The sequence below is a fragment of the Chlorocebus sabaeus genome, chromosome 1 (genome assembly GCF_047675955.1).
Source record: "Chlorocebus sabaeus isolate Y175 chromosome 1, mChlSab1.0.hap1, whole genome shotgun sequence".
NCBI lineage: Eukaryota > Metazoa > Chordata > Mammalia > Primates > Cercopithecidae > Chlorocebus > Chlorocebus sabaeus.
The window spans coordinates 52,153,845-52,178,975 of record NC_132904.1 but is presented as its reverse complement, the minus strand read 5'-3'; the positions used below and the strand labels follow the sequence as shown (position 1 = coordinate 52,178,975).

The window sequence follows — 25,131 nt, the reverse complement described above, 5'->3', positions numbered from 1 at the left end:
GGGCGACAGAGCAAGATCCTGTCTCCAAAAATAAAATTAAATAAATAATAAAAATAAAAATAAAAAAAGAAAAAGGAAAACAATGTATTAGTAAAAGTTATGTTTTGTAGAAATGCGTTGCAGTAAGTCACAGTCCAGTCTCCTCAGTTACCCATATATAGGGATACAGGGATTCCTTGGGCACAAAATACGTTGTTATTTAATCCGGAGGCCTCAGCTGGAAAAGAGAACCAAGTGCCTAGAAGGAATGAGGCCACTGTACAGGAATTGCTTTGCAGCTTCTTGATAAATAATTATAACAATCACCCGAAACTTCAGACGCTTTCTGTCACCAGTGGGTCGACTTCACCCCTTTTCTGACTTACTGACTGGGTCTCTGTCACTTTTGCGTCACTACCTCCAATGGCAGGATTAAAATTATTCCTTTATTATTGAAATGAAGTTTCTCAATAAAGAAACGGCTAACTTACAGTCGCCGGACGCAGCGTTTTAAAGTTTAGGAAGTTACTTTTGAAAAGTACAACCGGCAGAGATGAGTGAACTTAGTTTTTTAAGTGACTTGCAGAAGACCGTGCTAGCAGGGGAGGTTTATTATGAACTCTGTAATTATCCTTCTTTGCTAGGCTAAAGGTTTTCCTTTCCCAACAGTAAGACTGATTTCGACTTGAGTGAGATCTGTGAACTTTTATAAAAGTGAAAGGGAAGAGGAGAAGAAATGGCAGGCTGGGAATCCGGCCCAGAGACCAGACGGCGTCCACCGCGCTCGAGAGCAACAATCTGAATCCCCAGCAAGGAAACTTCTCTTCCCCACACTTGCAGACTTCCGCGAGTCCGGGAGCACTCAAGGCAGCAACCCGCGTTTCCGCGTCCCGGACTAGGGAAACTGAGGCACAGCAGGCGAGCCGCGCGCAACTCCGGCCTCGGCGCCTGCCCCCTGGAAGGAACCCAGGCTTCCAGAGTTCCTCGCGCGAGCGCAGGGACTTGCAAGCCGCGCTACTCCCGTCCGCCCCGCCCCGCCCCGGCTCGGGACAAAGCCCGGAGCCCGCGCCGGGAGACGGAGGGCGGTTCCCGCGCGAGCCACGCTCCCCCGTGGGCGCGAGACTCCGCCCAGCTGCCGAGAGCCCGCGCTCCAACGGCGAAGCGGCCGCGCCGGCCCGCCCCGATTCCCCATGACGTCACCGGCGGCGGCAAGCCCCGCCTCCGGCCCCGGGCGGCAGGCCGCATGACGTCACCGAGGCCCCACCCCTCCGGAGCGAGTTCGGTCCTGGCGTTCATTTCATTCCTGTCCTCATTCCGAACATTCTTAGCATCGCTCGCGCTGCGCCGCGCCGCCAGAGCCGAGCCGAGCCTCTGCTGCCGCCGCCGCGGCCCCGCCGCCCGCCGCGGGCGCCCACCAAGCACTTTGCAGACTCGCTTCCACCCTGCGGGCCATTCCGCGCGGCGGGGCCCGGGCCCGGGGCGGCCGCGTCCAGGGACAGGCCATGCAGTGACGCCCCCCCACCCCTCCACCTTTGCCCGGAGCGCGGGCAGCAGCCCAGCGCGCCCAGCCGGCCCCGGGGCAGGAGCGGTGCTAGGCAGGGGTGGGGTGGCCGGGCCCGGGGACCGGGAGCCGGGGAGGGAGCCGGGCACCGAGCAGAGGGCGGGGGAAGCGGCGCCGAAGTTTGCCTCGGACTCGCCGGGCGCTGCGGCGGCTCCCTGGGCCGAGGTAAGTTGGCGCGCGGGGCGGATGCTGGGGTGCGGGGGGCGCACGGGGCGGCGGGGGGCCGGCGGCGCGTCCCTCGCGGGCCGCTCTTTCTTTGCGGGCTCTGCTTTGTGTGCGACGGCGGGCGGGCACGCGGAGGGCCGCGGCCGGGCCCCCACACCCGCCTGCCCGCGCCCCCTCAGTGGTGAGCGGCCGGGCGCCGCCGCGCGACTTGCCAGGACGCCAAGTTGGGCCGCGCGCTGGGAGCCCGCGCGGCAACAGGCGGTCCCCGGCGGCGGCCCTGGAGGCTCCCGGCCGCGCCGCGCCCCCCGCGCGCCCCCTCTCCTGCCGCCTGCACGCGCACACACGAACACACCCTCGGGCGCCTTGCACGGGGTGCGCTGGGGAGCCAGAAGTTCGGAGCGAGCGCGGGCGGGCAGAGCCGCCGCCGCCGGCGCCGCCTCGGAGGCAGGAGCCGGCCCGGACCCCCCTGCTTTCGCCGCCTTCCCCCGGCGCCCGGGACCCCCGAGGCCGGCCCGGGTCTGCGCCGACTTGTGCCTCTGGCGGGGGGTTCGCTCCTTCGCAAAGATGAAAAAGGGCACGGTCGTCTTTGCCGCTTCTCCAGGACTGGTGCTGCCGCCGCCGCCGCCGCTTCATTGCACATTCAAGTGGAAAATTTTCAGGAGTCAGCAGAAACATTGTGTCCAAAAAAGACTGAGTCGCAGTTACCACCAAACCCAGGAGGAGACTCTCCCTGGAAAACTTCCCTTCCCTTTCGGTAGGAAATACTGGGGGATTTGTTTGTTTATTGGAAGAGAAATGATCCCCAGGAGGGGAGAAAATCTGGGTACACTTCTAGTCTTTGTTCGTAACATCAACACTTGTTTTCAAAAGTCTAGAGTCCCGCTTTAAATAAAGTTCAACTTCTGTGACTTTTCTTTTTTAAAAAAATAACGTTTGTATTTTTTTAAAAAGCAATATTTTTAATGAGTTGAAAACAATGAGGGCTCACACCTCCCCTCTCTTCTCATGAAAATAAATGAAATCCAGATCAGAATTTTCTTTGCTTTTAAATTGCCTTTTTAAAAAGATTTATTTAAAGTTGGATAGTGTCACTATATAAAAATATTTATAAAACAATGAAATACCAGCCACCAGCGTTTCTCAGGAGGCTTGTTAACTTCTCAGAAGCAAGTGGCTTCCTGTGATTTGCAGAAATGAAAATTGACCTCAGTGAGCCCTGGAAACTTAGAGACAGATGATGTTCCAGGAGCAGGGAATGTAAAAAGGCCGTGTTTAAAAACAGTGCCTTGGAAGGAGCCCAGGTCTTGGGACAGAAAGGTCTGTTAAGCCTGCCACATTTCAAAATAGTAAAAAGAAATATTAAAAACACTACACGTATTGCAAAGGAGCAGAACATTATCAGTTCACAGCAACCACAGGTTTCTTTCTCCCGGCTTTCCACCTTGATTGTTTTTGGAAGTTCGGGTGGTCTGATGGCTTGGGGTGCGCTAGGTGCCTGCAGTGGTTACCTGAGTAGACACATCCCTCCCTTCAGGGAGATGTGATCCACTGTATAGTCACAGCCGCGAGTGGTCTCCTTTTTCTGCAGGCTGCAGTGAATCTTGCTGGTCTCCTAGGGATAGGGGCTTCTCTGAGGCACAGACTGGGGAACAGTCTTCAGGCTATGCCCGGTGCTTCACCCTTTCACTGTTGGGTTTGTGCCCCCCTTCTGTAAACAGCAGGGTCTTTGGGCCCAAGCATATCTGAATGCTTATAAGGACTAGACTCAAATCCAACTTCTTTACGAATCTTTTCCTTTTTAGAAGGAAATAGTAGAACTAATTACAGAGTGACTCAGGAAAGACAAATGGATTCGTTGAACCTTTGTCAGTGGTGAGGTTTTGAATTGTAGTATTTTTGGGGAAAGGCTTATTTTTCTCATCTCTCTGTTTCCATAAATGGGCACAGATATTTTTGTTTAGTGTTTCTTTGTATGTGCAACTCTGTGTTGAACTCTCAGGTTTCAGGTTTTAAACAGTTAACAATTATTTATTGTTGGTATAAAAAAATGAACTGATAAGCTATATCCATAGGTTCTTGCTGATGGTATCGAAGTGCCAAGGTAGACTATTTTATTTTTACTTTAATGGTAAATATTATTTGATCTGCAGTTTTAGGGGAATATTAGAACTTTTTTTTAAAAACAAGCTTGAAACAAAACCAGTATGACACTTTACCTTGACAATAGGGGTAAAGAAAATTATAGGAAAGAATCTTTGTGTAAATTCCTCCTCTGTGTGATCCTTTATAAAGTAATGAACTCCGGGGAACATGCATATTGGAAGGTTGGAGGGTTTTTTTTCTTTTCTTTTCCCAAAACAAAAACCAGGACTCACCATGACATACACTTAATGAAATTTAATTTAAAGGGGGAGGACATCCCAATTTAGTTTGAGCCAGACTGATAGGAATTTCTCACTGAGAGGCTTTTTCTTGCCTTGTGGTACAATGTGTGCCCGGGCCCCAGCAGCAAACTAATTACACATAAGGGCGGGTTTGGGAGGGCAGCCTTGGGGGAGTCGGCTTCCTCCTCCCTTTCCCATTTCCTCTCTCCCCCCACTTACTTGATACAGCAGGAATTATATATTGGTATACTCACTTGGGAGATTGGAGTCCCCTTTTAATTAGAAAAAGAACAAATAAGTCATAAGGAAAAAAATGTTCGAGTTTTTTTTCCCTGCTTGAGCTTCAGCAATTTATAAACAATTTTGTGTTTTGTTGGTTCTTAGAATACAGAGCAGCAATTATGAGGGCATTTCTTAATGCGAACCTTTGGGAAGAATATACTTTTATCATCAGTGTTTAGATCATATTTGTTGTTACATATTCAGCAGAAAAGTATGTAATAGGAACAGTTTAAATCACGTAGATCCCAAATGTTAAATAGACTTTTGAAGAAATGAACTGTAACATTAACAGTATTTTAAGGTTGGTTAAGGTTGGTTGCTTCAGAAATGGATTGATCTCTTATACATGGTGGTCATACAAGAGCCTGGGCATTTGTAGAATTACTTTTCTCTCTAATCCCATGTGTTATGTGTTAATTATGAGCATAATTATGCTGCCTGCAAATGAAAATTGTGGTGTCTTATCACTCAAGATTGGTGCAAATAACTGTATGTATGATCTGGTGGACTTAAAAATTATCATATTCACATACAGTAGTTGGATAACACTTTTAAGCTCCATTTTAGTCACTTTTTCTTGTACCCAGTAAAGAGATTGTGAAAGGGAAAATAAATACATAAATATGAAAGCTGTGTTTAGAGGCTGAATCTGTTTAGTGGTAAAACTTTAGGGTCTGTTTTCTCCAAAGACTGAAGAATGTGGCCAAAACAAGTATCCAGATTTCTCTGTAGAACTGCAAGAAAATCCAAGCCAACCTTGCTGTTTTTAAATGTGAGCATTACAGCTTCCCCTTTGGAGTTCAGTGACTGGAACTGCAAACTGCTCATGTCCAACTTTTGAACTCAGCCAGAAAAATATATTATAAGCTTATTGCCCTTTGACAAACCTAGGCTGTGCTGCTGCTGGGCTGCTTGGGGACTGATTGATGGCTGGCATAATCTTTTATAGCTACATGATGCTTTTTATTTTATAATAAAGCATAGATTACCTTGTATTAATATTTAAGTTGCATCTAGAGTTGTGTTTAAACCACATCAGTGATATATTTTGTTCTTTCATATTCATAAAAGTGATGAAATGAGGTAATTCAGGTCTATCCTAAGCACTTCATATTTCAGGGTTGAGCTTTTTGACAGACACCTTATTTAGACATTGTCGTATTGCAATTAATGTGTACCTCTGAAATCGGAAGTTCTGGGGCTTCCCTCTTCTTGGGATAGTTTGTGGAATGCTAGTGTATTTGGATCTAAATAGTTCGAGTGTTTTTCTGTGGGTTTTTATTTTTCGTTTCAAAACTGTGAACTCTTGAGTGTCTTCAGTCTGTAAGATTCTCATTATGAGCTTCGTGGTTCATATTTGAATTTGGAGTTGAAATTTGACTGTTTTTTCAAATACATTCCAGTTTTGTAGTGGTTCAGAATAGGGTAGCTTTGAAATATGTATTTTATTTTAGTCAAAGTAAAAATGGGTTGTCCTGGTGGGTGCATTTTCAGGATGATGTTTCTTACAAGGGTAGGTTACTCTTAGCTTTTAAATTCTCCTTTGGTCCACTGACTTTTCGCATAGTTGAGAGGATTCTCAAAAAAATAGTTTCTAATAGTCCAGGAGTCTTGGCTAACTGTGAAACTCACTCGTTTCTTCTTCTTGATTGGACAATGGTGGTGGTGGTGGTGGTGGTGGTGGTGGTGCTGGTGGTGGTGGTGGTGGTGGTGGTGGTGAGTAGAGGGAAGGTCCTCATAAAAAGCTATCTTTTTTCTGTGTTTGTGGCCAAGGGAAGGGTGTGTTGTACGCGCTATGCCCACCCCACTCCTTGTTTAAAACTGGTCTTTACTACCCGAATGCAATGCTTTTTATCCTTTTTCATGATTCACATTTGTTTTGAAGGCTCTGTCCTAGGATTTCATTAGTAGTTTTAATTTGCAGGCATAGGACCCTGGAAAATGGGTTTAAAAGAGAAAGCTGGCTTATTGATGAGTAAGTTAAGCATCCGTCATCTTTAGTGGGAAATTCTGGTTGCTTTTAGGCATCTCACAGGTTTAGATGTATGTGTAAAGTGACTGAAACACCCTTGACTGGGAATATACAACACTGTTGTTCTTACTGATACGTAAACTGAAAAACTGCCGCTAATGGTGGGAAATGTTAATTATGTGAGAACATATTGAACTTATATTCTCTGGCATGAACTTTTTTAAAAAAATGCATCAACTGTGCTGCTTTTTTTTTTTTTTAATAGGCACAGCTTTCTAATTATCATAATTCAGTTCAGCTCTGCTCTTGGATGGTGTTCAAGTGCAATCTCAATTTAACTTGAAAGGGGATTTTTTTTTTAAACTTGGAATGTTGAAGAAAATTTGAAAAGTTCATCCAAGAATGTTGTCTGCTTAGGTGTGAGTAAATCTAGGGGAATGAAATGAGTGCCTTTCTGTAATAGTTCAATAGATCTGAGTATTAAGAGATATTTTTTGCTTTGCTTTCTATCCAAGCATTTTTGTATAAACTGATGCTACACACTGCTGAGTTCTCTTTGAAAACCAGTGTTTTTCTAATAAATAGTAAACTAAATAAATGAATATTTTATTACCATCTGCAAAAATGGGAAAGTCTTTTAAGAGAGTAGAAATACAAAATTGTTATGAATTTATTTGACAGAAATCACTGTTAATCTTTTATACCAGCCAAGCCTTTAGAAGGTAATTGCTTTATCTGCTCCTTCTTTACTTTGTGACTTGATGGCATTTTGTGAAGGGAGTCATCTTTGACAGCATTCATCCCAGTGTCTGTATCCTTTAATTTTTCTCTGACTTTAATAGCTTTTCAAAGAAAAAAGACTAAATGAAGCCCAAGCGCTAAATCCTCCGGGAATCAATTTTAATTGTAAGAAAGAAGAACTTAGATGGGCCTTCCGACTTTCGTCCAGCCTGACTCCTTCTGCTGAAATGCAGAGAGCCCGTGGAAACCAAATGACTTCATTTGCTCTGGCACTTAAGAACCGAATTCACTTCCGTGGTGGTGAAATAAAAGGAGCCAAGTGTTTTAAATAGCCACTCCCCGAGGCCCGCCCGCCCGAGCCTGTTGAGAAAAGCGCATTGTCTGCTTGCAGCTCTAGCTGGGAGCCTGCCTGGCTTGCCCTTCCCCACCGGGCAGCTCCATTTCTGAAGTTGACATCTGGTTTTCTCTCTGTTCACCTGATCTGTCCCCGTACACGCGCTCACATGCAGTGTGCACGCATGCATTCTGCAGGTAACAGGGATTTGTGACATTAAGTATGTGTGTCTTTCAAATCCCTACTGGGATAGGGGGAGGAACAAAGCTAATGGCACAAAATAAAATGTAAACACAGTAGCTGCCCCACATGCCGCCGCTGCTGGGTTTCTGTCCGATGGTGCTTTCTGGGTAGGCGTGCCTATTGTTATGGCAGCAACAGGCGGCAGAACTTGGGGCACCATATGGCGGATGTGGGCCTCAGATAAGCTGTCTGGTAATTTAGCTTATCAATAGCATTTTGATATGCTTCATTTTCAGATCACCCATTACTGTGGCTGGGGGTGTCTTGGGGGCTAACTGATTCTGAAACCATTGTGAGCGGATGCTTCCTTTGGTGGAATCTCTTTCAATCCATTCTCCCTGGCTGCCTTTTCATCTCAAAGCCTTTGAGAGACAGTGCTGGTTAGAGTTAGAGCTCCATTAGCTGAAGGAACCATCAGCCCCATCTTGAAATGCTGGGCACTTAGAAGACCTTGTCATGTATTGTCATTGAGAGAAAAACAGAAAACAGATACTTAATAGCGTTTCATATTGTCCCAGCCAAGAAATTCTCTTAATTCAAAGTTGCTTTTGCTTTAAATATTGGAGTAAGTTTGATACTGTTTTCTAATTTTGATGAAAGGTTTCTACTTTTGTTATGCATTCACAATACTCCCTAATTTCCTTTCACCTTTAGATTTTACCTTAGCTGTAAAATGCAAACATTATTACCATTTATATAACTTGAAATCAGGGAATGTGCCATTTGTAATTTGGAGGCAAGAAGCGGCTTCCTTCATGCCTAGAAATTGTGAAAGTGGAAAATGCTTCCAGAACACCACTCAAGTGTCCAGTGAAGCTGAAGCAAAACTAAAATCTCCCCTACTCATGAATTGGTAGGGGAACTCGTGCCTCAGCTGGAGCCAGCTCAGGGAATCTGCACTTGGCAAGTGGCTCAGTGGAAGTGTGATGGTGTGCATGACCATGTGCTCATCACCTGTGTGACCCTCATTCACCAAATACTTGTGTCCCTGATATGTGGCAGGCATGGGGGCAGCTAGGGCGAGGCTGCCTGCATGTTCTCATTCACCTTTCCAGGCCCTGCACCTTTTCTCACATTTTGCCTTTTGGGTTTGCAATTCAGGGCACATGGATCCATTTACATGGCTAATTCAGGATGGTTTTGACTGAAACCCAGGTCAACCTCTTTCTGTTCCTGCTCCAGGAAGCTTCTGCCACATCAGTGGTTCCCACCTTAGCGTGTGCACTGCAGCCTCCATGGAGCTTTTACAGTCTGGGCACCACCTGTGAAGGCTTAGGAGGGTTGTGGTAGGTGCAGTGTGTCTGTATTTCTGAAAGGCCCCATCATAGTATCCGCTCCGGGCTGGGAACCATTGATCTAGATATTCTAATTTTTATCTGCAGATAGAATCAGGTTAAATTTGACCACTTCCAATTCTGAATGTGATTTTCTTCCCTCTATATTTGTGAGGCGGTGTACCTAGGAACATAGGCTGGATCTTTATGGAATTGACTAAGATGTTCATCATTGGTTTTAAAGATAAGCCTGCACAAAACTGAGGTCTTACCTTACTATTCAGGGGAAGCAATAAAATGAACCAGAACCACCTTCTCTGTGCTCGGCATTCATCTGTTACTTCTTGGGAGTGTAGCACTTGTTTCCAGATGTGATTGTAGAGGTGTGTGTCATGCTTACTGGTGAGGGGCTTGAGAATGGAGTTCTGTCTGGCTGCTTGTAGAGGTTTTGCTTTCTGAGTAGCAGGGATGCTCCTAGAGGTCCTTGGGTGGTATGCTTGGTTTTGGAAAATGAGGGGATAGGAAGGGTGATCCTGACGGCTTTCTGGAGATGAACTGTGGATAAACCACCATGCTTTTCATTCTTTCCTTCCGTGTCTCTTCCCTTCACCTTGGGCACTTTGAAATCCAGATGCTCCTGGTTTTCATGCAACTATACTTGCCACTGAGCGTTTAAACGTTTATGGGTGCTACTGTGTGCCAGGGATTTAGTGATTAGGAAAAGGTGGCTAATGAACAGCGATCAGTAAAACTCACCTGCCTGGCAGAGTTTACAGTTTAGCAAGGAAAGCAGGCATGTAAAGAGGTCATGGTAATCCAGTAGGAAAGTTGTGTGTATGGTATTTTGTGAGTTCCAAGGTGCACATTTTTAACATGCTTGAACATTTTTGAAATTGGGATGTGTTTGACAATCATGGCTGGCCAGGTGGTGGTAATGACCCTTGATGTTGGATACGCTCACCAAAGCCTGTGGAGTGAATGTAGTGGACAGGAAGAAAATCCCAGAGTCAGTGGTGAGCATTCCTAAGAATACCCTTGTTACGGAGGGTGATATTGTATGGACACTGATCACTCTGAGAAGTTACTTTAGCTTATGTTAACCTGATTTATTTAGCTTATATTTTCCTTTTTATGTATGCACAAGATTGATAGTAAAAAGTTTCAACATGTATAAAATAGTATTTCTAAGTGATAAGCATTGTGACGTAATTTGTTTCACAGTAGTACGTCTGAAATAAAATCCTGCTACATCTTACTGGCAGTGGTGTCTTAGGGTTAGTGAAATGTTGAAACAACACTTTTGCATCTCTAGTCCTAAGGATCTGGGAGGTTATACATTATGGATGGTTGTTGCCTTGGGAGTTGCTTTGAGGGAGTGGGGTTTTTTACATGTTTATATTTTTTAGCAGCATGAATTTCCTTGTGTAACATCAGAATAAAGGGGAAACACACTCACTGGGGTAAGCCCTCATGATCTATCCAAAGAGCTGTGTTTCCTGTGGTAGGAACTGAGGAGGGCTTTTGGAGGAAGTGATGTTGGAGTTGGGCTTTGAAGGAACGGGGGGAATTTTTTTCCAGATGCCATTTTGTGGGGTGAGTTGGGAGTAGGTTGTTAGAAAATAAACAAACCTTGTGAAATATTCTCCTGAGTAATGAACTTAACCCTCACATATCGATAGGTTTGTTGCCAATAATGGGCTACTACAGATTTGAAACTTGGCTATGAGGAATTAATTGAAAGGAGTAGGAGGGGGGAACTGATTGACATGAAAAGTGGGCTGTTTCCTGATTTTGGTTTGGAAAAAGACAGGATAATGTGGGTTCAAAATTACAGATTTGGAATTGGACATACCTTGGCTCAGCTACTTGCTAGTATGGCCTTGGACAATTTACTTGTTCTCTGCAAGCCTCGGTGTTCCTGTCTATAAATTTCGATTGTGCCCACTATATACCAGACACATGGTTTGGTAAATGCTCAGTAAATAGCAACTTAAAATGTTATGCTGCATAACAGATCTTGAAAGATTTTCTGCCAAGTCACCCTGGACAGTGAACCTTGAGGAACACCCAAGGCTGAGGCATTTACTTAGAAGAGCTGGATTCCTGGTCTCAGGCAAACAGATAGAAATCTAGGAGAGGCTGAGGCAAGCCCGTAAAGCCCTTGACCATTAATCACTTTGAACCACACTTCCCTTATTCATAAAGTGGAGGAAATCCATCAGTAAATACATAATATTTGAGGTCATTCCTTACCCAGTATGAATTAAATGGAAATGCTTCAAAAACTGGATGGCATGGTGCAACTTCATCTGTCTAAAAGAAAACCTCTTCTTTAGCTTCTTGCTTGAAAGTCACACTCCTAACATTGCAAGGGTTGGGTTGTAAAAGTTCTTTTATAAGTGGTTGAATGGAACTCATCTTTTCATAGGCAAACAAGCTTAGGGTCTTGGGCCTTCTTGTAAAACCATTGCATAATCCCCCCTGGGGTGCAGAGGGCATCCAGCTTCAGGTGCGGAGAAGAAAAGTACTTTTGCTGCCCTCATTACACCTCTTAATACCTGCTCAGGGCTTAGCTTCTCTGTGCCCGCACTTTCCCCATCTGAAAAATGGGAATGATGTTATCTACTTGGAAGAGTTGGAGTAAAGTTTAGATTAGGTAACTGCTGGCTCAGTAGGCTAGAGCTGCAGGTGTGGCTGCTGTTAAAACCCAGGCCATTGTTTCTCCCAGTACTCCAGGCTCCAGAGATAAATCTTTGCCGCTCTCCTAAGACTCGCTTCCTCTGGGCCTTAAATGTGACTCAAATTATTCACACTCATGTGAATGAATGGTTGCCCATCTCTTTAGCCAATGATGTTTGTGAATTCCAGTGCCTAACTCCAGGTACTTCCTGGGTAGATGAGCTGAGTTCCTTCTGGAAGCTGTTGATAGAACCTTGTGTTTTCAAAGTCAGCTGCCTTAAGCTGGTCTTGCTCTGCTCACATTCCCGGCTACACTTCTGGGTGTGTCAGTGTCCCTGTGTTTTTAGATCTGGGCCACTCCCGGTGACTGGTCTGAGCAGTTAAGATTGCTTTGTGTGAGCCTGGGCCAGGGACCACCTGCATTTTATTGACATCTTTTCCTATTGTCTCTTAAGCAATGTATAGACGTGTGTGTTAATTAATCTGGTTTCCCAGTCCTTAAAAAAATTTAACAATTTTTGAGGGAGGAGAGTAGTCTGGTTAAGGAGAGAGACTTAGATTCAAGCAGGCTGATAGTGGATAAGGGGAGAAAAATAGGTTTAAGAGCACTTATTCACAACCCTGGGAGTCTACTAAAAGTACTGAATTACATACTTTAAAAGGGTGAACTTTATAGTATGTGAATTATATCTCATAAAGAAATAAAACCCTGGATCTAGTCACCACACAGAACAGCATCTTGTCATGCCCACCATGGTGTCCCCAGCACTCTGGCTGTCCTGTTTTTAGGTGGTCAAGTGATTAAAAATTGATAATCAGGCCTAATAAGAAGAGTTTACATTTCTACCAGTTTGTTTGTTTTAGAGGGGAGCCAGGAAAAAACATACAGTTCCTTTCAAAGATAAACAGTAGTAATATTTAAAATGAAAGATTTTTTACTTCAGGAAGATTCAGTTTCAATAATGTGGAATGATGTGCTCCTTAATGATAAATGTTTACCATGTTAACCCATCCTTATGGATTATACTTTTAAACAATCCAGGAACTAAGTCATAAAGGATAAAGTGGGAGATCATGAAGAGGAGACACCTGGAAGGCATGGGAGGCCACAAATCCGTCATTGAATCTGATTTACAGATTGACTTAAGAATGGGAAAAAACGGACCCAGAATCAGGTTAATGTGTACCTCAAGTTTCAGGCTCTGCTCTACCTAGCTTTTTTCTTAATTTTAACTTGGTCTTCCTTGTTCCTGTGTCCACCCACCAGATCTTGGCTGCCTTCCTCGTGGTTACTGTTGTGGCAGTTTTGCCCGTTTGTATTTTCTACAGGGCTGCCCTTTATGGTTCCCCATGGCTGTGTACCTGCTTGCCTGGTATAGTCCTGGTTTATGTTGCTTGTCTTGGCATAATCCTTAAAGAACCCTCTTTTACTATCAGAATGTCCCAGTTTGGATGATAAATTATATGCCTATTGTACTAATAGGAAACTGTCAGGGAAACTGGCAGACTAGACTTCTCTAAAATGGAGAGAAAATCCCAGGCAGGAGGGCTTTGTGGTGTCTTGGTATTGAGCTCATAACAGTATTACTTTTGAAGGATTGTCCCAGGCCATTTCTGAGGCCAGAGCTACAATAGAGGGGAATTTCAGGAAACAACTTTCCCTTCAAATCTGTGCTATTTCAACCAAATTATTTCAAACCTTGTTCTTTTCTGTGGATGCATTCGTAAGTATTTTTTAAAAAATAATTCTCATCATTCATAGGAATGATTCAGCATTGGTTCATTTCCTTTTAGACCAACAAAGTTTAATTTAGAAAGAAGTTTTTTTTCAGTGGTATTCTGAAAGGTTGGTTTGTACTGTATGAAAATGGAGGATTTCAGATTATAATTTAGAACCTGTGGTCTTGGCACTCTTGACATTCTTAGGTTTCAAACTCACTTACCTGTGTTCTTTGGGAGACTGTGTGATGATGTTCTATGATGCACCTAAATAGATAAGCCAGAGCACATTGAGTGGAATTTTAGAAATTTTAAAATAAATTTTTGTACTTTTAGAACTTTGCCTAAAACCAAAAGTAATTGGAAGGACACTGCTCAGTTCCTGGTGGTTCTTTTGACACCACTGTTTAGTTATTTTGTGGTGTGCCTTAGGCAGTGACTTCGGGCAGGAGTGGAGGTGTTCAGTCCAGTGTTCAGCTCTGGCCAAAACAATGGCGTCTAGACTTTGCTGTTGAGAACTCTGCTAGAGAATTGTTACCTTGTTGGGGTGGTTCACTTGAGAGAAGGCATTTGAGGGTCCTGCAAGTGCTGGATCTTGGTCTCTCCACTTCTAGCTGGTGTGGAAGGAAGTCTTGGTTGGGAGTGCTCTGCTATGACTTTTCCTGTGACCTTAGGTAAGTCACTTGAAAATCTTTGGTTTATTTTTCTGGGAAGATGATGCTGTACTGCCTCTTGCCCCTCTAGCTGTTTTTGTGCTGGGCTTTTGATTAAAGAGAGAAAATGTGTGAGCCCTTAAGCAGAAAAGTCCTGAAGAACTGTTATCTTATCATACCATCCATAACCCTCAAAGACAGGTTTTGTGGAGGAGGAGCAGTACTGTTGAGTTCACTTTTAGTTGTGCTAATTCCTGGGCTTCTCGGATGGGAAGGGAAGGCTGACAGGCCAGGTTCTGTCTTAAGCCCATATGAGTTCCAGTTGTAGTTGAAGAAGCTGAAGCTGAGGGCAGTTGAGTGACCTCCCCAGCATCACACAGCTACACTCTGAAACCAGTTCTTTTTCTGTGTGACTCCACAGCTGTCAGGCTAACAAAGGACTGCACATCAAGTCACCTGTCAGGTTTTCTTGTGACATTTGAAGGGAGTTAAGATAGATTGTGACGTTGAAACAAAGGTAGTCTTCTCATTTAGTGTATTTGCCCAGAAAAACGAGGACACAATACTTTTGTTTTCTTGGTGGCCCATTTCACTCCATCTTCAATACAAACTTATGGCTAAGGTCTTGAAAAGTTGGGTATGTCTCAGTTGAGCCTTTCAGAGGTTACTTATCCTACCTCGTTCACCTCTCTCCTGTGGTTTCAGTCCTCCAGGACTTTGGGGACCAGTACCCCTCACCCCCACCCCGTGACTGGTTATACTCACCATTGAGAGAGAGGGGGCAGGACTTCTTGGGGCCAGGCTAATCCAAACTGCTCTCTAGGCGGGTGTAGTGGGTAGGGGGGGACTGCTGTAGTTTGGAAGCTTGGAACTGGACCTGCCAGTATATCTGGTTTTGCTTTGGAATGTGCTGTGTTGGCAGGCAGGCAGAATAAGTTAGCCCCCTCCAGCACCCTGAAGGCCTGGATATGGAAATGGCCTTATGCTGGGGATACAGTTTAGGTAGATGACCTTGACTTCACTTTTTGATAACGGGAGTGCTTGGGAGCCTGCTGAGATGGGGTGAATTTCTCTCCTCCCACCCGGGTGACCAGCTTAGCCTGTGATAGGTGATGGGCAGTGATGGGGCAGCTGGCAGAAGAGAGTTAACTGTGCTTGCCCAGAGCCCTTCATAATCAGGCCTCTGAAAAAGACACTGGGACTTTGAAATGGGGTTGTTTACAGGGTTGATACCCATCTTTGACACCTTGGTTGGTTTTTGGTGGGAGGCAGTGGGGGTGGTTGATATAATCTCTTCCTCCTGTCTACCTATTTCTGGTGTCTCTCAGCCAAAAGGTGTGTGATCACTGATTGCCAATTTTTAGGTATCTGTGCTCATGTCTTTCCCCTCTTCTCAACTTGCTTGTACCTTCTTAGTCTTCATGCATTTCTTAAATTCTTCCTAGGTACTTCTGTTGGCTGTTTTGGTGTTGCCCTAACTCTGTGCAGTTCTCACTAGTGCTTGGTGTATTTAGCAAAGTAGGCTGAAAGCATGGCTTGGAGGTCAGAATTTGGTTGCAGCTCCAGTTCTGCCTATTGGCTGTGTGATTTTGAGTAAGTGATTAACTCTCTCTGGGCTTCTTGTTTCCTCCTCTGCAAAGTGGAGAAAATAATAGTGAGTTTAAATGAAATATAGCAAATGACCCACTGCTAGCCTCTCTATTGGTTCCCCCAACCCACTGAGAATTCTCCTGCTTCTTCCGCTCTCCAGTTCTCTGTTCAGAGTCCTGAGGTTTTCCTCCCAGCTAACATGGGCTGGTCTGACTGGGGGTCATTTATTTGCCTTTTCATCTTCCTCCTTCGGGTTTAGTTTTAAGCTTTGCCCCAGCTTCCCCTCTTGCTGGATTTCCTGCTTTGTCATTTTTCTGTTTTTTTGTTTTGTTTTGTTTTTAAATTTTTGGTTTGTCAGGCTATTTCCCTTTAGTTTTCATATTTTCTGTTGTCTCTCCCTCCTCCCTGGAAAACACCCATCCGCCCTTCCCCCGTCCACTTTTCACCCTCTCTCCTCTGCTCTTATCACTTTAAGATCTCAGAGACTCTACCCTGCAGTTCACTACATTTCACCAAAAATGGTCATCAGAAAAGCACCACTTCTGCTCTCTTTAACACTGGATTGAATCTGTTGGCTTATAGAGTTCCCAGCACTCTTGAGAGTTGTTACTATTTTGGAATAATGTAACTCATTCTCATTACGCTTATGAACTTGTGGAATGACACAGGTTTCTTTCACTTATCTGTTGGACCTTGGGCAACCTCTTTATCCTTCTGCACCACAGTTTCCTAACCCCTGAAGTGGACATAGTAGTGTCTTCCTTATGGGTTATAGTGCAGGTTCAGTGAGGGTGAGCACAGTGCTGACTCGCAGAGAAGTGTCTCATAAATATTAGCTGCCGCTGCTGTTTATGATTGTGACCACCATCATTCAGCATCTGTGAAGTAGAGTGCCAAGTACCTCTTCCGTAGCATCTGTCTCTCTTTTTGAAGGAGGGGGTCAGGAGCAGAATCTTATTTTTATTTTAGATTTTCAGTGTCTTTGCTTTGGGAAAGTTTAGTACAGTAGAGGGCAATGAACCCCTGTGCACCCATTATCACCCAGCAGCAATCATCACCTCGTGGCTATTCTTGTAAACTCCTGGCTCATCTCCCACTAGATTATTTGGAAGCTATCCTAGTTGTCATACCATTTCATCTGTAAATTAGTACGTATTTTAAAAATATGACTCTGTTTTTAAAAAAACAACCAACTATGATACCATGATCACACCAGCACTTTAATCATTCCTTAATGTCGGCCGGGCATGGTGGCTCATGCTTGTAATCCCAGCATTTTGGGAGGCCGAGGTGGGCAGATCACGAGGTCAGGAGGTCGAGATCATCCTCGCTAACATGGTGAAACCCCGTCTCTACTAAAAAATACAAAAAATTAGCCGGGCGTGGTGGTGGGCGCCTGTAGTCCCAGCTACTTGGGAGGCTGAGGCAGGAGAATGGTGTGAACTCAGGAGGCGTAACTTGCAGTGAACTGAGATCGCGCCACTGCACTCCAGCCTGGGCAACAGAGTGAGACTTCATCTCAAAAAATAAAAATAAAAATTAAAAAAAAATAAGTCCTTAATGTCAATTATCTAGTCACTGTTTGGATTTCTTTGATTGTCTCATAAATGTTTTTTCACAGTTCGCTTGTTCAGATGAGGGTCCAAAACCAGATCAACAGGTTATATTTGGTTGCTGTATTTCTTAAAACTCTTTAAATCTCATCCCCACCTTTCTTGTAATTGATTTGTTACAAAAGCCCCTGTGTTTCTCTTCTAGACTTCCTCGTTCTGGATTTTGTAGTTGTATCTCCATCGTGCTGTGTATTTTATTCTCTTATCCTGTGTATTTCCTATAAACGGAAATTTAGATGTCAACATTTGATCTAATTCAGGTTTTTAAAAAAATTTTTTTATGCAAATATTTCATAGCTAGTATTCTACCAGGAGGCACACAACGTACAGTGTCACTTTTTCTGTAATGTTAGCGCCATTGATTGATGATCTCTGCCTGTATCTATTATTTCATGTAGTTTTTGCAAACTGATGGTACTCTGATACTCTAGTTCTCTTTTTGGAGACAGGTCTCACTCTGTCACCCAGATTAGAGTACAGTGGTGCGATCTGGGCTTGCCGTAGCCTTGACTTCCCGGGCTCAGGTGATCCTCTCACCTCAGCCTCCTAAATAACTGGGACTGTCAGTGCGCCACCATGCCTGGCTAGTTTTTTAGTTTTTTGTAGAGATGGGGTTTCATAACCCAGTCTGGTCTGGAATTCCTGGGCTCAAGCGATCTGCTCACCTTGGCTTCCCAAATTTCTGAGATTACAGGCATGAGCCATCCCACCCAACCCATTCCTTCTTTTATGGAGAAGGTTTCTTTTATCAACTATATGGTTAACCTTGTGTATAGTTTGTAAAGGAAAGATAGTTTTTTTGTTTGCATATCATTAGTGCATTTCAGTCGATTGCAGTTCCTCCTCTTACGGACGCTCACATTGTTTCGTCTTTGGCCAGAGGGAATTTCTTTAGTTGACTCCTGTGGCCTTTTGATGTGACCCTAATAATAGTCTTTTATAGTTTCCTTGCTGTCCAATCTCTTGTATATTCTGGGAGATAGAATGAACCATTTCTGCAGAGTTTGGGTTCCTTTTCTTGAGAAATGGAATTTCCAGGCTATGATGTGTGTGCTAGGTTCTCTGCTTTTTTTCTCCTCTCACTCCTTCAGTTTGAATAATCTGCTCACCTTTGGAAATGGATCCTGCCTGCCCTGTCAACTCTAATCGTGGTAAAAGCTTTCCTTGCACACTTGCTCATGCCTGGCCTCTTTGGCTCTCGTTTACCACTTTCATGCTTGTGCTTGTCATCTTGTCCTTTCCTCCCTTAAGAAAAAGACCAAGCTGAAGAATTACCATGGATGGTTTGTGGTTTGACTTGCCTCCTGAAGGCCAAAACTCATGTTAATGTAGACTTCACAGAAGTCTTTAGTCATTGCCTTCATCATGTCTACCTGATAGTTTGTTGTATTCCTTGTGTACATAACCAGGACGTGAGAGATTCCTTATCTTATTACCTTTGTGAGCCATTCAGGCTGCAAGCTGTATTTCGATGATATTGTTGGGTGCATTTGTACTCATCTGTTTCAATAAATTTTGGTTGAATTAAACTTTGTACTTCTTCTCCAAAGTGTTTAAAATAGAATGTATTTAATGTCCTAGTCATTTGAAGAATTTATCACTAGTCTATTATTTTCATAAGCTTAAATAAGTTGAAGATTTATAGTTTTAGATATATTTATGCATTGGACCCCTAGTTGTAACTAGCTATTGTTTTACTGCTGCGGGCGTACAGTAGTAGGCCTGTAAGTCTAAGATGAATGTTTTTTATTTAACAAGTCTGCTATTAAACTTATTTTTAGTATTGTAATTTCTGTCTTTGCTTCTTGGAAATTGTTTTATACCTGTGTTGGTGCATCATAGACTATGCACTTAGGCCAGCCCCCCCAGTCGCCCCAGCGAAGCAGGGCTCGTTTTAAAGACAAGCTCTAATGCTTTCTTCAGAGGTTCCATTCAGATCTACAGTTTTAGCTTCGGTAATACTTTTTTGTTTTGTTGGTGAAACAAAGCCGTATGCGTTCACAGTGCAGCCAACACAGTCTCACAACAGCACAAGTGAATAGTCCTGAAATTATCATCATTCTCCACACCACTGAGAAATTAACCAGCATCCCGGCCTGGGAAATTTTGGATACACATTTAATGCCCCTCACCCACCACCCTGGCTTTTTTTTCTCTTTAAAGCCGCAAGCTTAATTTAATGGTTCCTCTGTATTAAAGGAAAGTACAGTATTGTAGGGGTTTATTCCCCCCCTTCCTCCGTGGGCACTGAGAGAAGGGGGAAGAGCCCCGTAATTCACAAGGCAGGCCTCTGTGCCCCGCGGTAAACTCAGTTTCACAAAGGGAATTTTCATTATGGTCCTGTGGCTCCCTAACATAGTGGAGGCTTCAGGAGGCAAATGGTAAAAGCTACCAAAGAAAAAGCTGGACTGGAGCCACTGACGTCATGTCAGTAAATCTGCTGGAGGAGCCCAGCCATGCAGCGCCTGCCAGCCGGCCCCTGCACTTTGGCCTTGCCTGGTCAACTGTTCTTACTGCTTCCTCCACCCCCACCCCACAGAACAGCCTGTGTTTTTTGTGTTCTTTTTCCCCTTTTCCTTCTGTGCAACTGGGCTGTGTCGAAACCCATAAAGGCTTTTGAAAACCACCCCTACTGGTCCTGTGCTTAATGTCTTGTGTGGGGAGAGTGGGGAGAATCCAACGATTCATGAATGAGGGAGGCTTTAAAACTTTTTTCTAGTGGGGACCTCTTTGTGATGAATAAATCCACGGGGAACATCATGGAAAGCAGCCAGAGGTGCGACCCCTGGTGCTTAGTACTTTCAAAGAGCTTTGCTTTTAAGTCCTGGGCTGTGTGCATGTGTGTCCATGCGTGTGTGCATGCGCACAGTAAAGGAGAGAGAAGCCCAGTCAGCACATGGGTGGAAATACAGAATATCAGCCTTCCAGCAGAGGATGATTTAAGAGAATGAGTTCCAGTGCGAGTCCTTTATTACCCATTACTCATTGGTCAGCTCACTCTGAACTCTGGTTTGCAACTGGAACAGTTAAGTCTTAAGCTGCATGCTTCTGTACATCCTGGATATTTAGAGTCACAACCCCAGATGGGCCTGAATTAAAATATTGCTGTGCTAAATCTATTTTTACATCTAGGGGAATGACATCTAAAAATAAACCTTATCCCACCTGTTATCCACTTTTGGGAAGTTGAAACGCTGTTAAGTCGCAGCCCATGGATTAAGCTTTGATGACGGCTTCCCATGTGATTCCTGCATTCCACTTTTCCTGCCATTGGCATGATGTTTTCATTGTTTCAGTGACCGTTGTCCTCCTGTTTATTTTGCTGTGAATATTCATTTGCAAATAAGAATGAAGCATAGGTTCAGATTGGTTTTGATGTTCCTGAATCTTAGGGTCAGAAACATATTAAAAGCAGTATCTTATCCATGAATCATGAGATGAGTCAGTTCCTGAAACCACTACAAGCCTCATAGTTCTTGGCTACAAGCAAAGGCAGGAAATCCAGGCTTCAATAACTTCCTTTCCCAGTCCTGGCTATAGCCGCATTGGTGGTTAGGTTCTGCTGCCTGCCTTTGTAAGCGGTAGGAAGATGTATGTCTGAGGAACAAAGGCACTTGAGTCAATTTACTGAAACTGTTTATAATTTGTGGTCTTGATCTGAATGTCAGGCTGCATTGGCACACCCTGCTCTGCTGTGCGGCCCGGCACAACTCAGCCAGGAAAAGCGGCAGGCTGAGTCCGGGGAAGTGCCCCAGCAAACACATGGCAAGTATTTCAAGGGGCTTTAGTGTTCCAGTGAATCCTAAAACTTGGGGACATGCAAGCGGACACTAGGCAGAAAGCTCTGGATTCCATATGTAGAGTTGAAGTATCAACTCTTTGTTTGTTCTCCATTTGAGAAAAAGGAGAGAAAAAAGAGAGAGAAGGGAGAGAACAAACTAACACATTTGCCAGCCTGCCAAGCTCTGGCCTGTCTCTTGCTTTGACTTGCAATTTACTTCCTTATATACAGGGTCCCTCTTTTTTTTTCTCTCTCTTTTGGGATTCCTTTTGCTGTGTTTCAGGCCAGTCTTCCTGACTTCAGAATCAGTTTTATAACTGTTTTATTAAATATTTTAAAGAGTAAGGGAGAAACACGAAGTTGTCTCCCAACATTGGGTCTGCTGTGACTCGTATTTTTTTTTCTCCTTTATGAGCAGTGCCTACTGTGTGTATGTACCCAAGTCAGAACAGAGTCGGGCTGGTGTTTCTATGTGAGGTTGGGACTCACTGTTGCTTTATGCTTTACTTATGAACTTATGAGCTTTTTCAATCTTGAAAAACATTGAAATTGAGTGTGATTCATTTTCATTTATCAATTCTTACATTCTTTTTCTACGCTAATTGGTGTTAGCTAGCTGTGGGATTTGAGAAAATGGGACTGAAATGAGACCCTTTCCCCCCCTACTGTAGGTTTATGTGGAGTCATTGGAAGTTCTGATAGAAGTCTAAAAATAGCATGGGTAGACCAGCCCTGTGAAAAGACACTGAGAAAGATGGAAAAGAATTTGAGATGATGAGCAGTTAGATATTGATGCTGCCTTTTAAATTGAGCTTATTTCCAATTCATAGCTGGCAATAGCTCAAAAAGGTCAAATTCTGTTTCAGCCTTTGTAAAGAGTAAAATAAAAGCAAATGCAAAACTTTGCCTGGCTTTTTAATCAAGTGTGGCTCATTCAGCGCACAGCCAGGCTGGCGAGTGCCACTTCCTTCTTGTCGTTTGTATTTTGTGTTTGGGTAATTTTCTGTTCAACTTCAGGCCTCACTGAAAGGTTCTGATAAGCTGTTGAGAAAGTCAGGCTCATTTTGATTTTAGAGGCTTGACTGGGAGTCATAATTTCTGGCTGTGGTTCTCCAGATTTCAGGCTGGTACCAAAACTCCTTAGTCTTAGGTGAGTTTCTTTGGAAATCACTGTGAAAATTTATTACTCTTATTAACATGTTAATAGTCACTGTCTAAACTTGGAAGAGATTTTTCCTTATGTTGAGAGAGATACAAATCCAATTATTTTTATTTGTCCTTCATTGATCTGAGAGTTAACTTCTTTTTCATGTAGATTTCAGACTGGGATTAGAGACTGAATCGTGAATTGCTTATCGTCTCTGGACCGAGTTGTTCAGGGCCAGGGATTGATTCATTAATTAAAATCAATGTAAATGGATTTGTAAGCCTCCCGTAACAGATTATCCTATTAGCAGCCACACAGAGCACAGCCCATGATCTGTGAGGAATGTTTGTTGCCTTAGGTGAAATGGATCCAAACTGATGGACTCTTTAGGGTTACTTTATGAAAAACCCAGTGGCTTTTGTAAGGAAGGGGGCCTCACTTAACCTTTACACTGAGCAGATATTTCCTATAGATGGCAGATTATTTTGTTTTCTGAGCCTGCCCCAGAAGGCTTGAGTTCTGTTTGTGTGTTGTGTGAGTTTCTACTGTGCCTGCGTCTCCCCAGCCCTTGGCATTCATGCTGTCCAGGACCTTGCCGTATTTTAGCCAGGTTCTGCCCCCTTTCAGGTGGGATTACTGCTAAGAACTCTAAAGAAAAAAGGAGGAACCAGAAATACGTTCCTATTTAATAGCAACAAAGTGCTTTTTTCCTCCAACCCAAGCAAGCTACAAAGAAGACAGTTGCTTGTTATTTGAGGCTCTGACTGTACAGCTGTGCCTCCTTAGAGTGGTAAGAAGACAAGATGATACTTTTGAAAAACTTTGTGGATTTAACAAAGGTCGGAGTTCATTCAGTGGCTGTCATTTGTGTGTTTTTTTTGTTTTGTTTTTGTTTTGTAATTGTGTTGGACAGGAAGATGCTTTCTATAGTAGGACCAGCTCACCTACCTTTTCTCTGTTTGGATTGAAGTGGGGATATCTGAGCCAAGTTGAGTTAAAATCTGTCTCCTGCCTATTTTGGGATTGAGATAGCAATCCTAGTTTGTCTTTGATGCTCACTGTAGTTCAGGGAGACCTTAACTAGGGAGTAGATGTCGGACTCATGGGTGTAGAGAAGTGTGGAATAAAGCCACTTTGCAGAGAGACAAGGAAGCACAGTTGTGCTGAGGATGAGACGAGAGACCAGGGGAATAGTCTCATTTCCTGATGGTTTTCTGTTTCCTGGTTTTCATCTCTCGTGAGGGTTGGCTGCAGTTTCTGATTCAGGGGTCTTTTGATGGACACCTTGGCCTTATAATGAACTCGTATTCTCTTACCTTTTTTTCCTACCTTAGGTTAGTGGGAGTGGGTTTCTGTTAATTGAAACCAAATGGTGTTTTGGCCGACTAGTTTGTTGGGAAATACGCCCTGTGTGGTGTTCTAGGGTGGCCCCGTTCAGCAAAGGCAGCTCCATTTGGTTGTACGTGCCTTCCACTTTGTCTGCCCTGCAGGGCTGCTCCCCTCAGCAGATAGAGCTGTCCTGGACCCCGTGCTCTCCTGTGTATTGGGTTTGAGGGAACATCATTCTGGTTCCTGGACTGTCTAGCTAACTGGGGAACAACAAGGGTTACCCACTTCCACCCTGTCTCAGACTGGAACATTTCAAGGCTTGACTTAGTCCTTTCTGCTGCCTGGTGTGCCCTGTGGATTTAGGCTGTGTGGTGCTAGGTTCAAGCATGGCAGGTGAGGAATTTTCCCAGTCGTGCCTGGGGGCACTGAAGAGTTCTGGTTGGCTGAGCACGTGGAAAGCAAGCCAGGTGTGTCATTAGGCCTGAGTGTCCTGCCTGGTGGTACCACCCCTCCCTTCTTCCCCTCCCATCCCTGAGCAATGTGGAAGGCATGCTCTCAGTGGCCTTTGGCAAGTGCTTCCCTGTGATAAATCTGAAAAATAAAAAGTGCACAGGTGAGTACTTCCTCTGTCAGGGAATCTTCGAAAATCAGAGGATTTTATTAGCAAATGGATTATATAGCAGATGCCTTTCTCAAGGAGACCAGTATGGTTGGGGACCCATAGGGGTGGTGTCAGAATAAAAGCCTGCCCAGAGGTGTGGTAGCAGTGTCAATAAGCAGGGAGCAAATTTAGATGAGACTTGAGAATTTTAGGTAACAGTAAAAATTATTTAAGAGGATAGAGGATAGATTTTTTTGGGGAGGAAAACCCCTACAAGCACATTAGCAGATGTACATACATGCAGCATGGTTTGTTGGCACCTTCTACAAATTTGAAGCCATTTTAACTTGAGGCTCATTGTAACATATTTTACCTGTTTTGTTGGTGAAGTTTAGTTTGTATATTTAGGAAGTGGAAATATGGAGACTTTGTGCTTTAAATTGAGAGGAGCACAGTGAAGAAGGCGGAGGATATAGAAAGTTCTCAGAACAGAGGGCCGGGCGTGGTGACTTATTCCTGTAATCCAACACTTGAGAGGACGAGGCGGGCGGATCACTTGAGCTGTGGAGTTCGAGACCAGCCTGACCAACATGGTGAAACCCCGTCTCTACTAAAAATGCAAAAATTAACCAAGCATGGTGGCATGCACCTGTAATCCCAGCTAGTTGGGAGGCTGAGGTGGGAGAATCACTTGAACCCAGGAGGCGGAGGTTACAGTGAGCCATGATCACGCCACTGCACTCCAGCCTGAGCAACAGAGCGAAACTCCGTCTCAAAAAACAAAAAAAACCCAAAAAACCACACACACAACCCTCAGAACAGGGACCTGAGGGGTTTAGACTTTTATAAGTGTGTTTCTTCTGGTCATCATAGATCTAATAAAAAATAACATGTTCATATGGTGCTTTAGAGTTGACAAAGCTTTTCCAGTAGGGTAACTCTTTGATCCCTCACAACTTGGTTTGTGCAAGTGAGGAAGCGGGGACCGGGAGGTGAGGAGCCTTACAGTGAAGCCATGGCTGAAATGCTTCCTGTCATACCTGCGCCTTCCTTGCTGCACTGTTTTTTTTTTTGTTTTTTGTTT

General features: G+C 44.1%; 1 protein-coding gene across 6 annotated transcripts in view; it reads left to right on the top strand.

Annotated features, from left to right (window-relative positions):
* The first annotated feature begins 1,097 nt into the window (after nt 1–1,097).
* TEAD1 (TEA domain transcription factor 1) overlaps nt 1,098–25,131 on the top strand; it is a 272,153-nt gene continuing 248,119 nt past the window's right edge. For 4 of the 6 annotated variants that reach the window (XM_008006509.3, XM_008006503.3, XM_073018203.1 and 1 more), the window contains exon 1: nt 1,208–1,705. In XM_008006509.3, the coding sequence (XP_008004700.1) occupies nt 1,223–1,705 (483 nt within the window). In that variant the 5' untranslated portion in view covers nt 1,208–1,222. Of the gene's footprint in view, nt 1,706–25,131 lie in introns of all 6 variants that reach the window. The other 2 variants (XM_008006492.3, XM_073018192.1) reach the window with 1 other exon arrangement.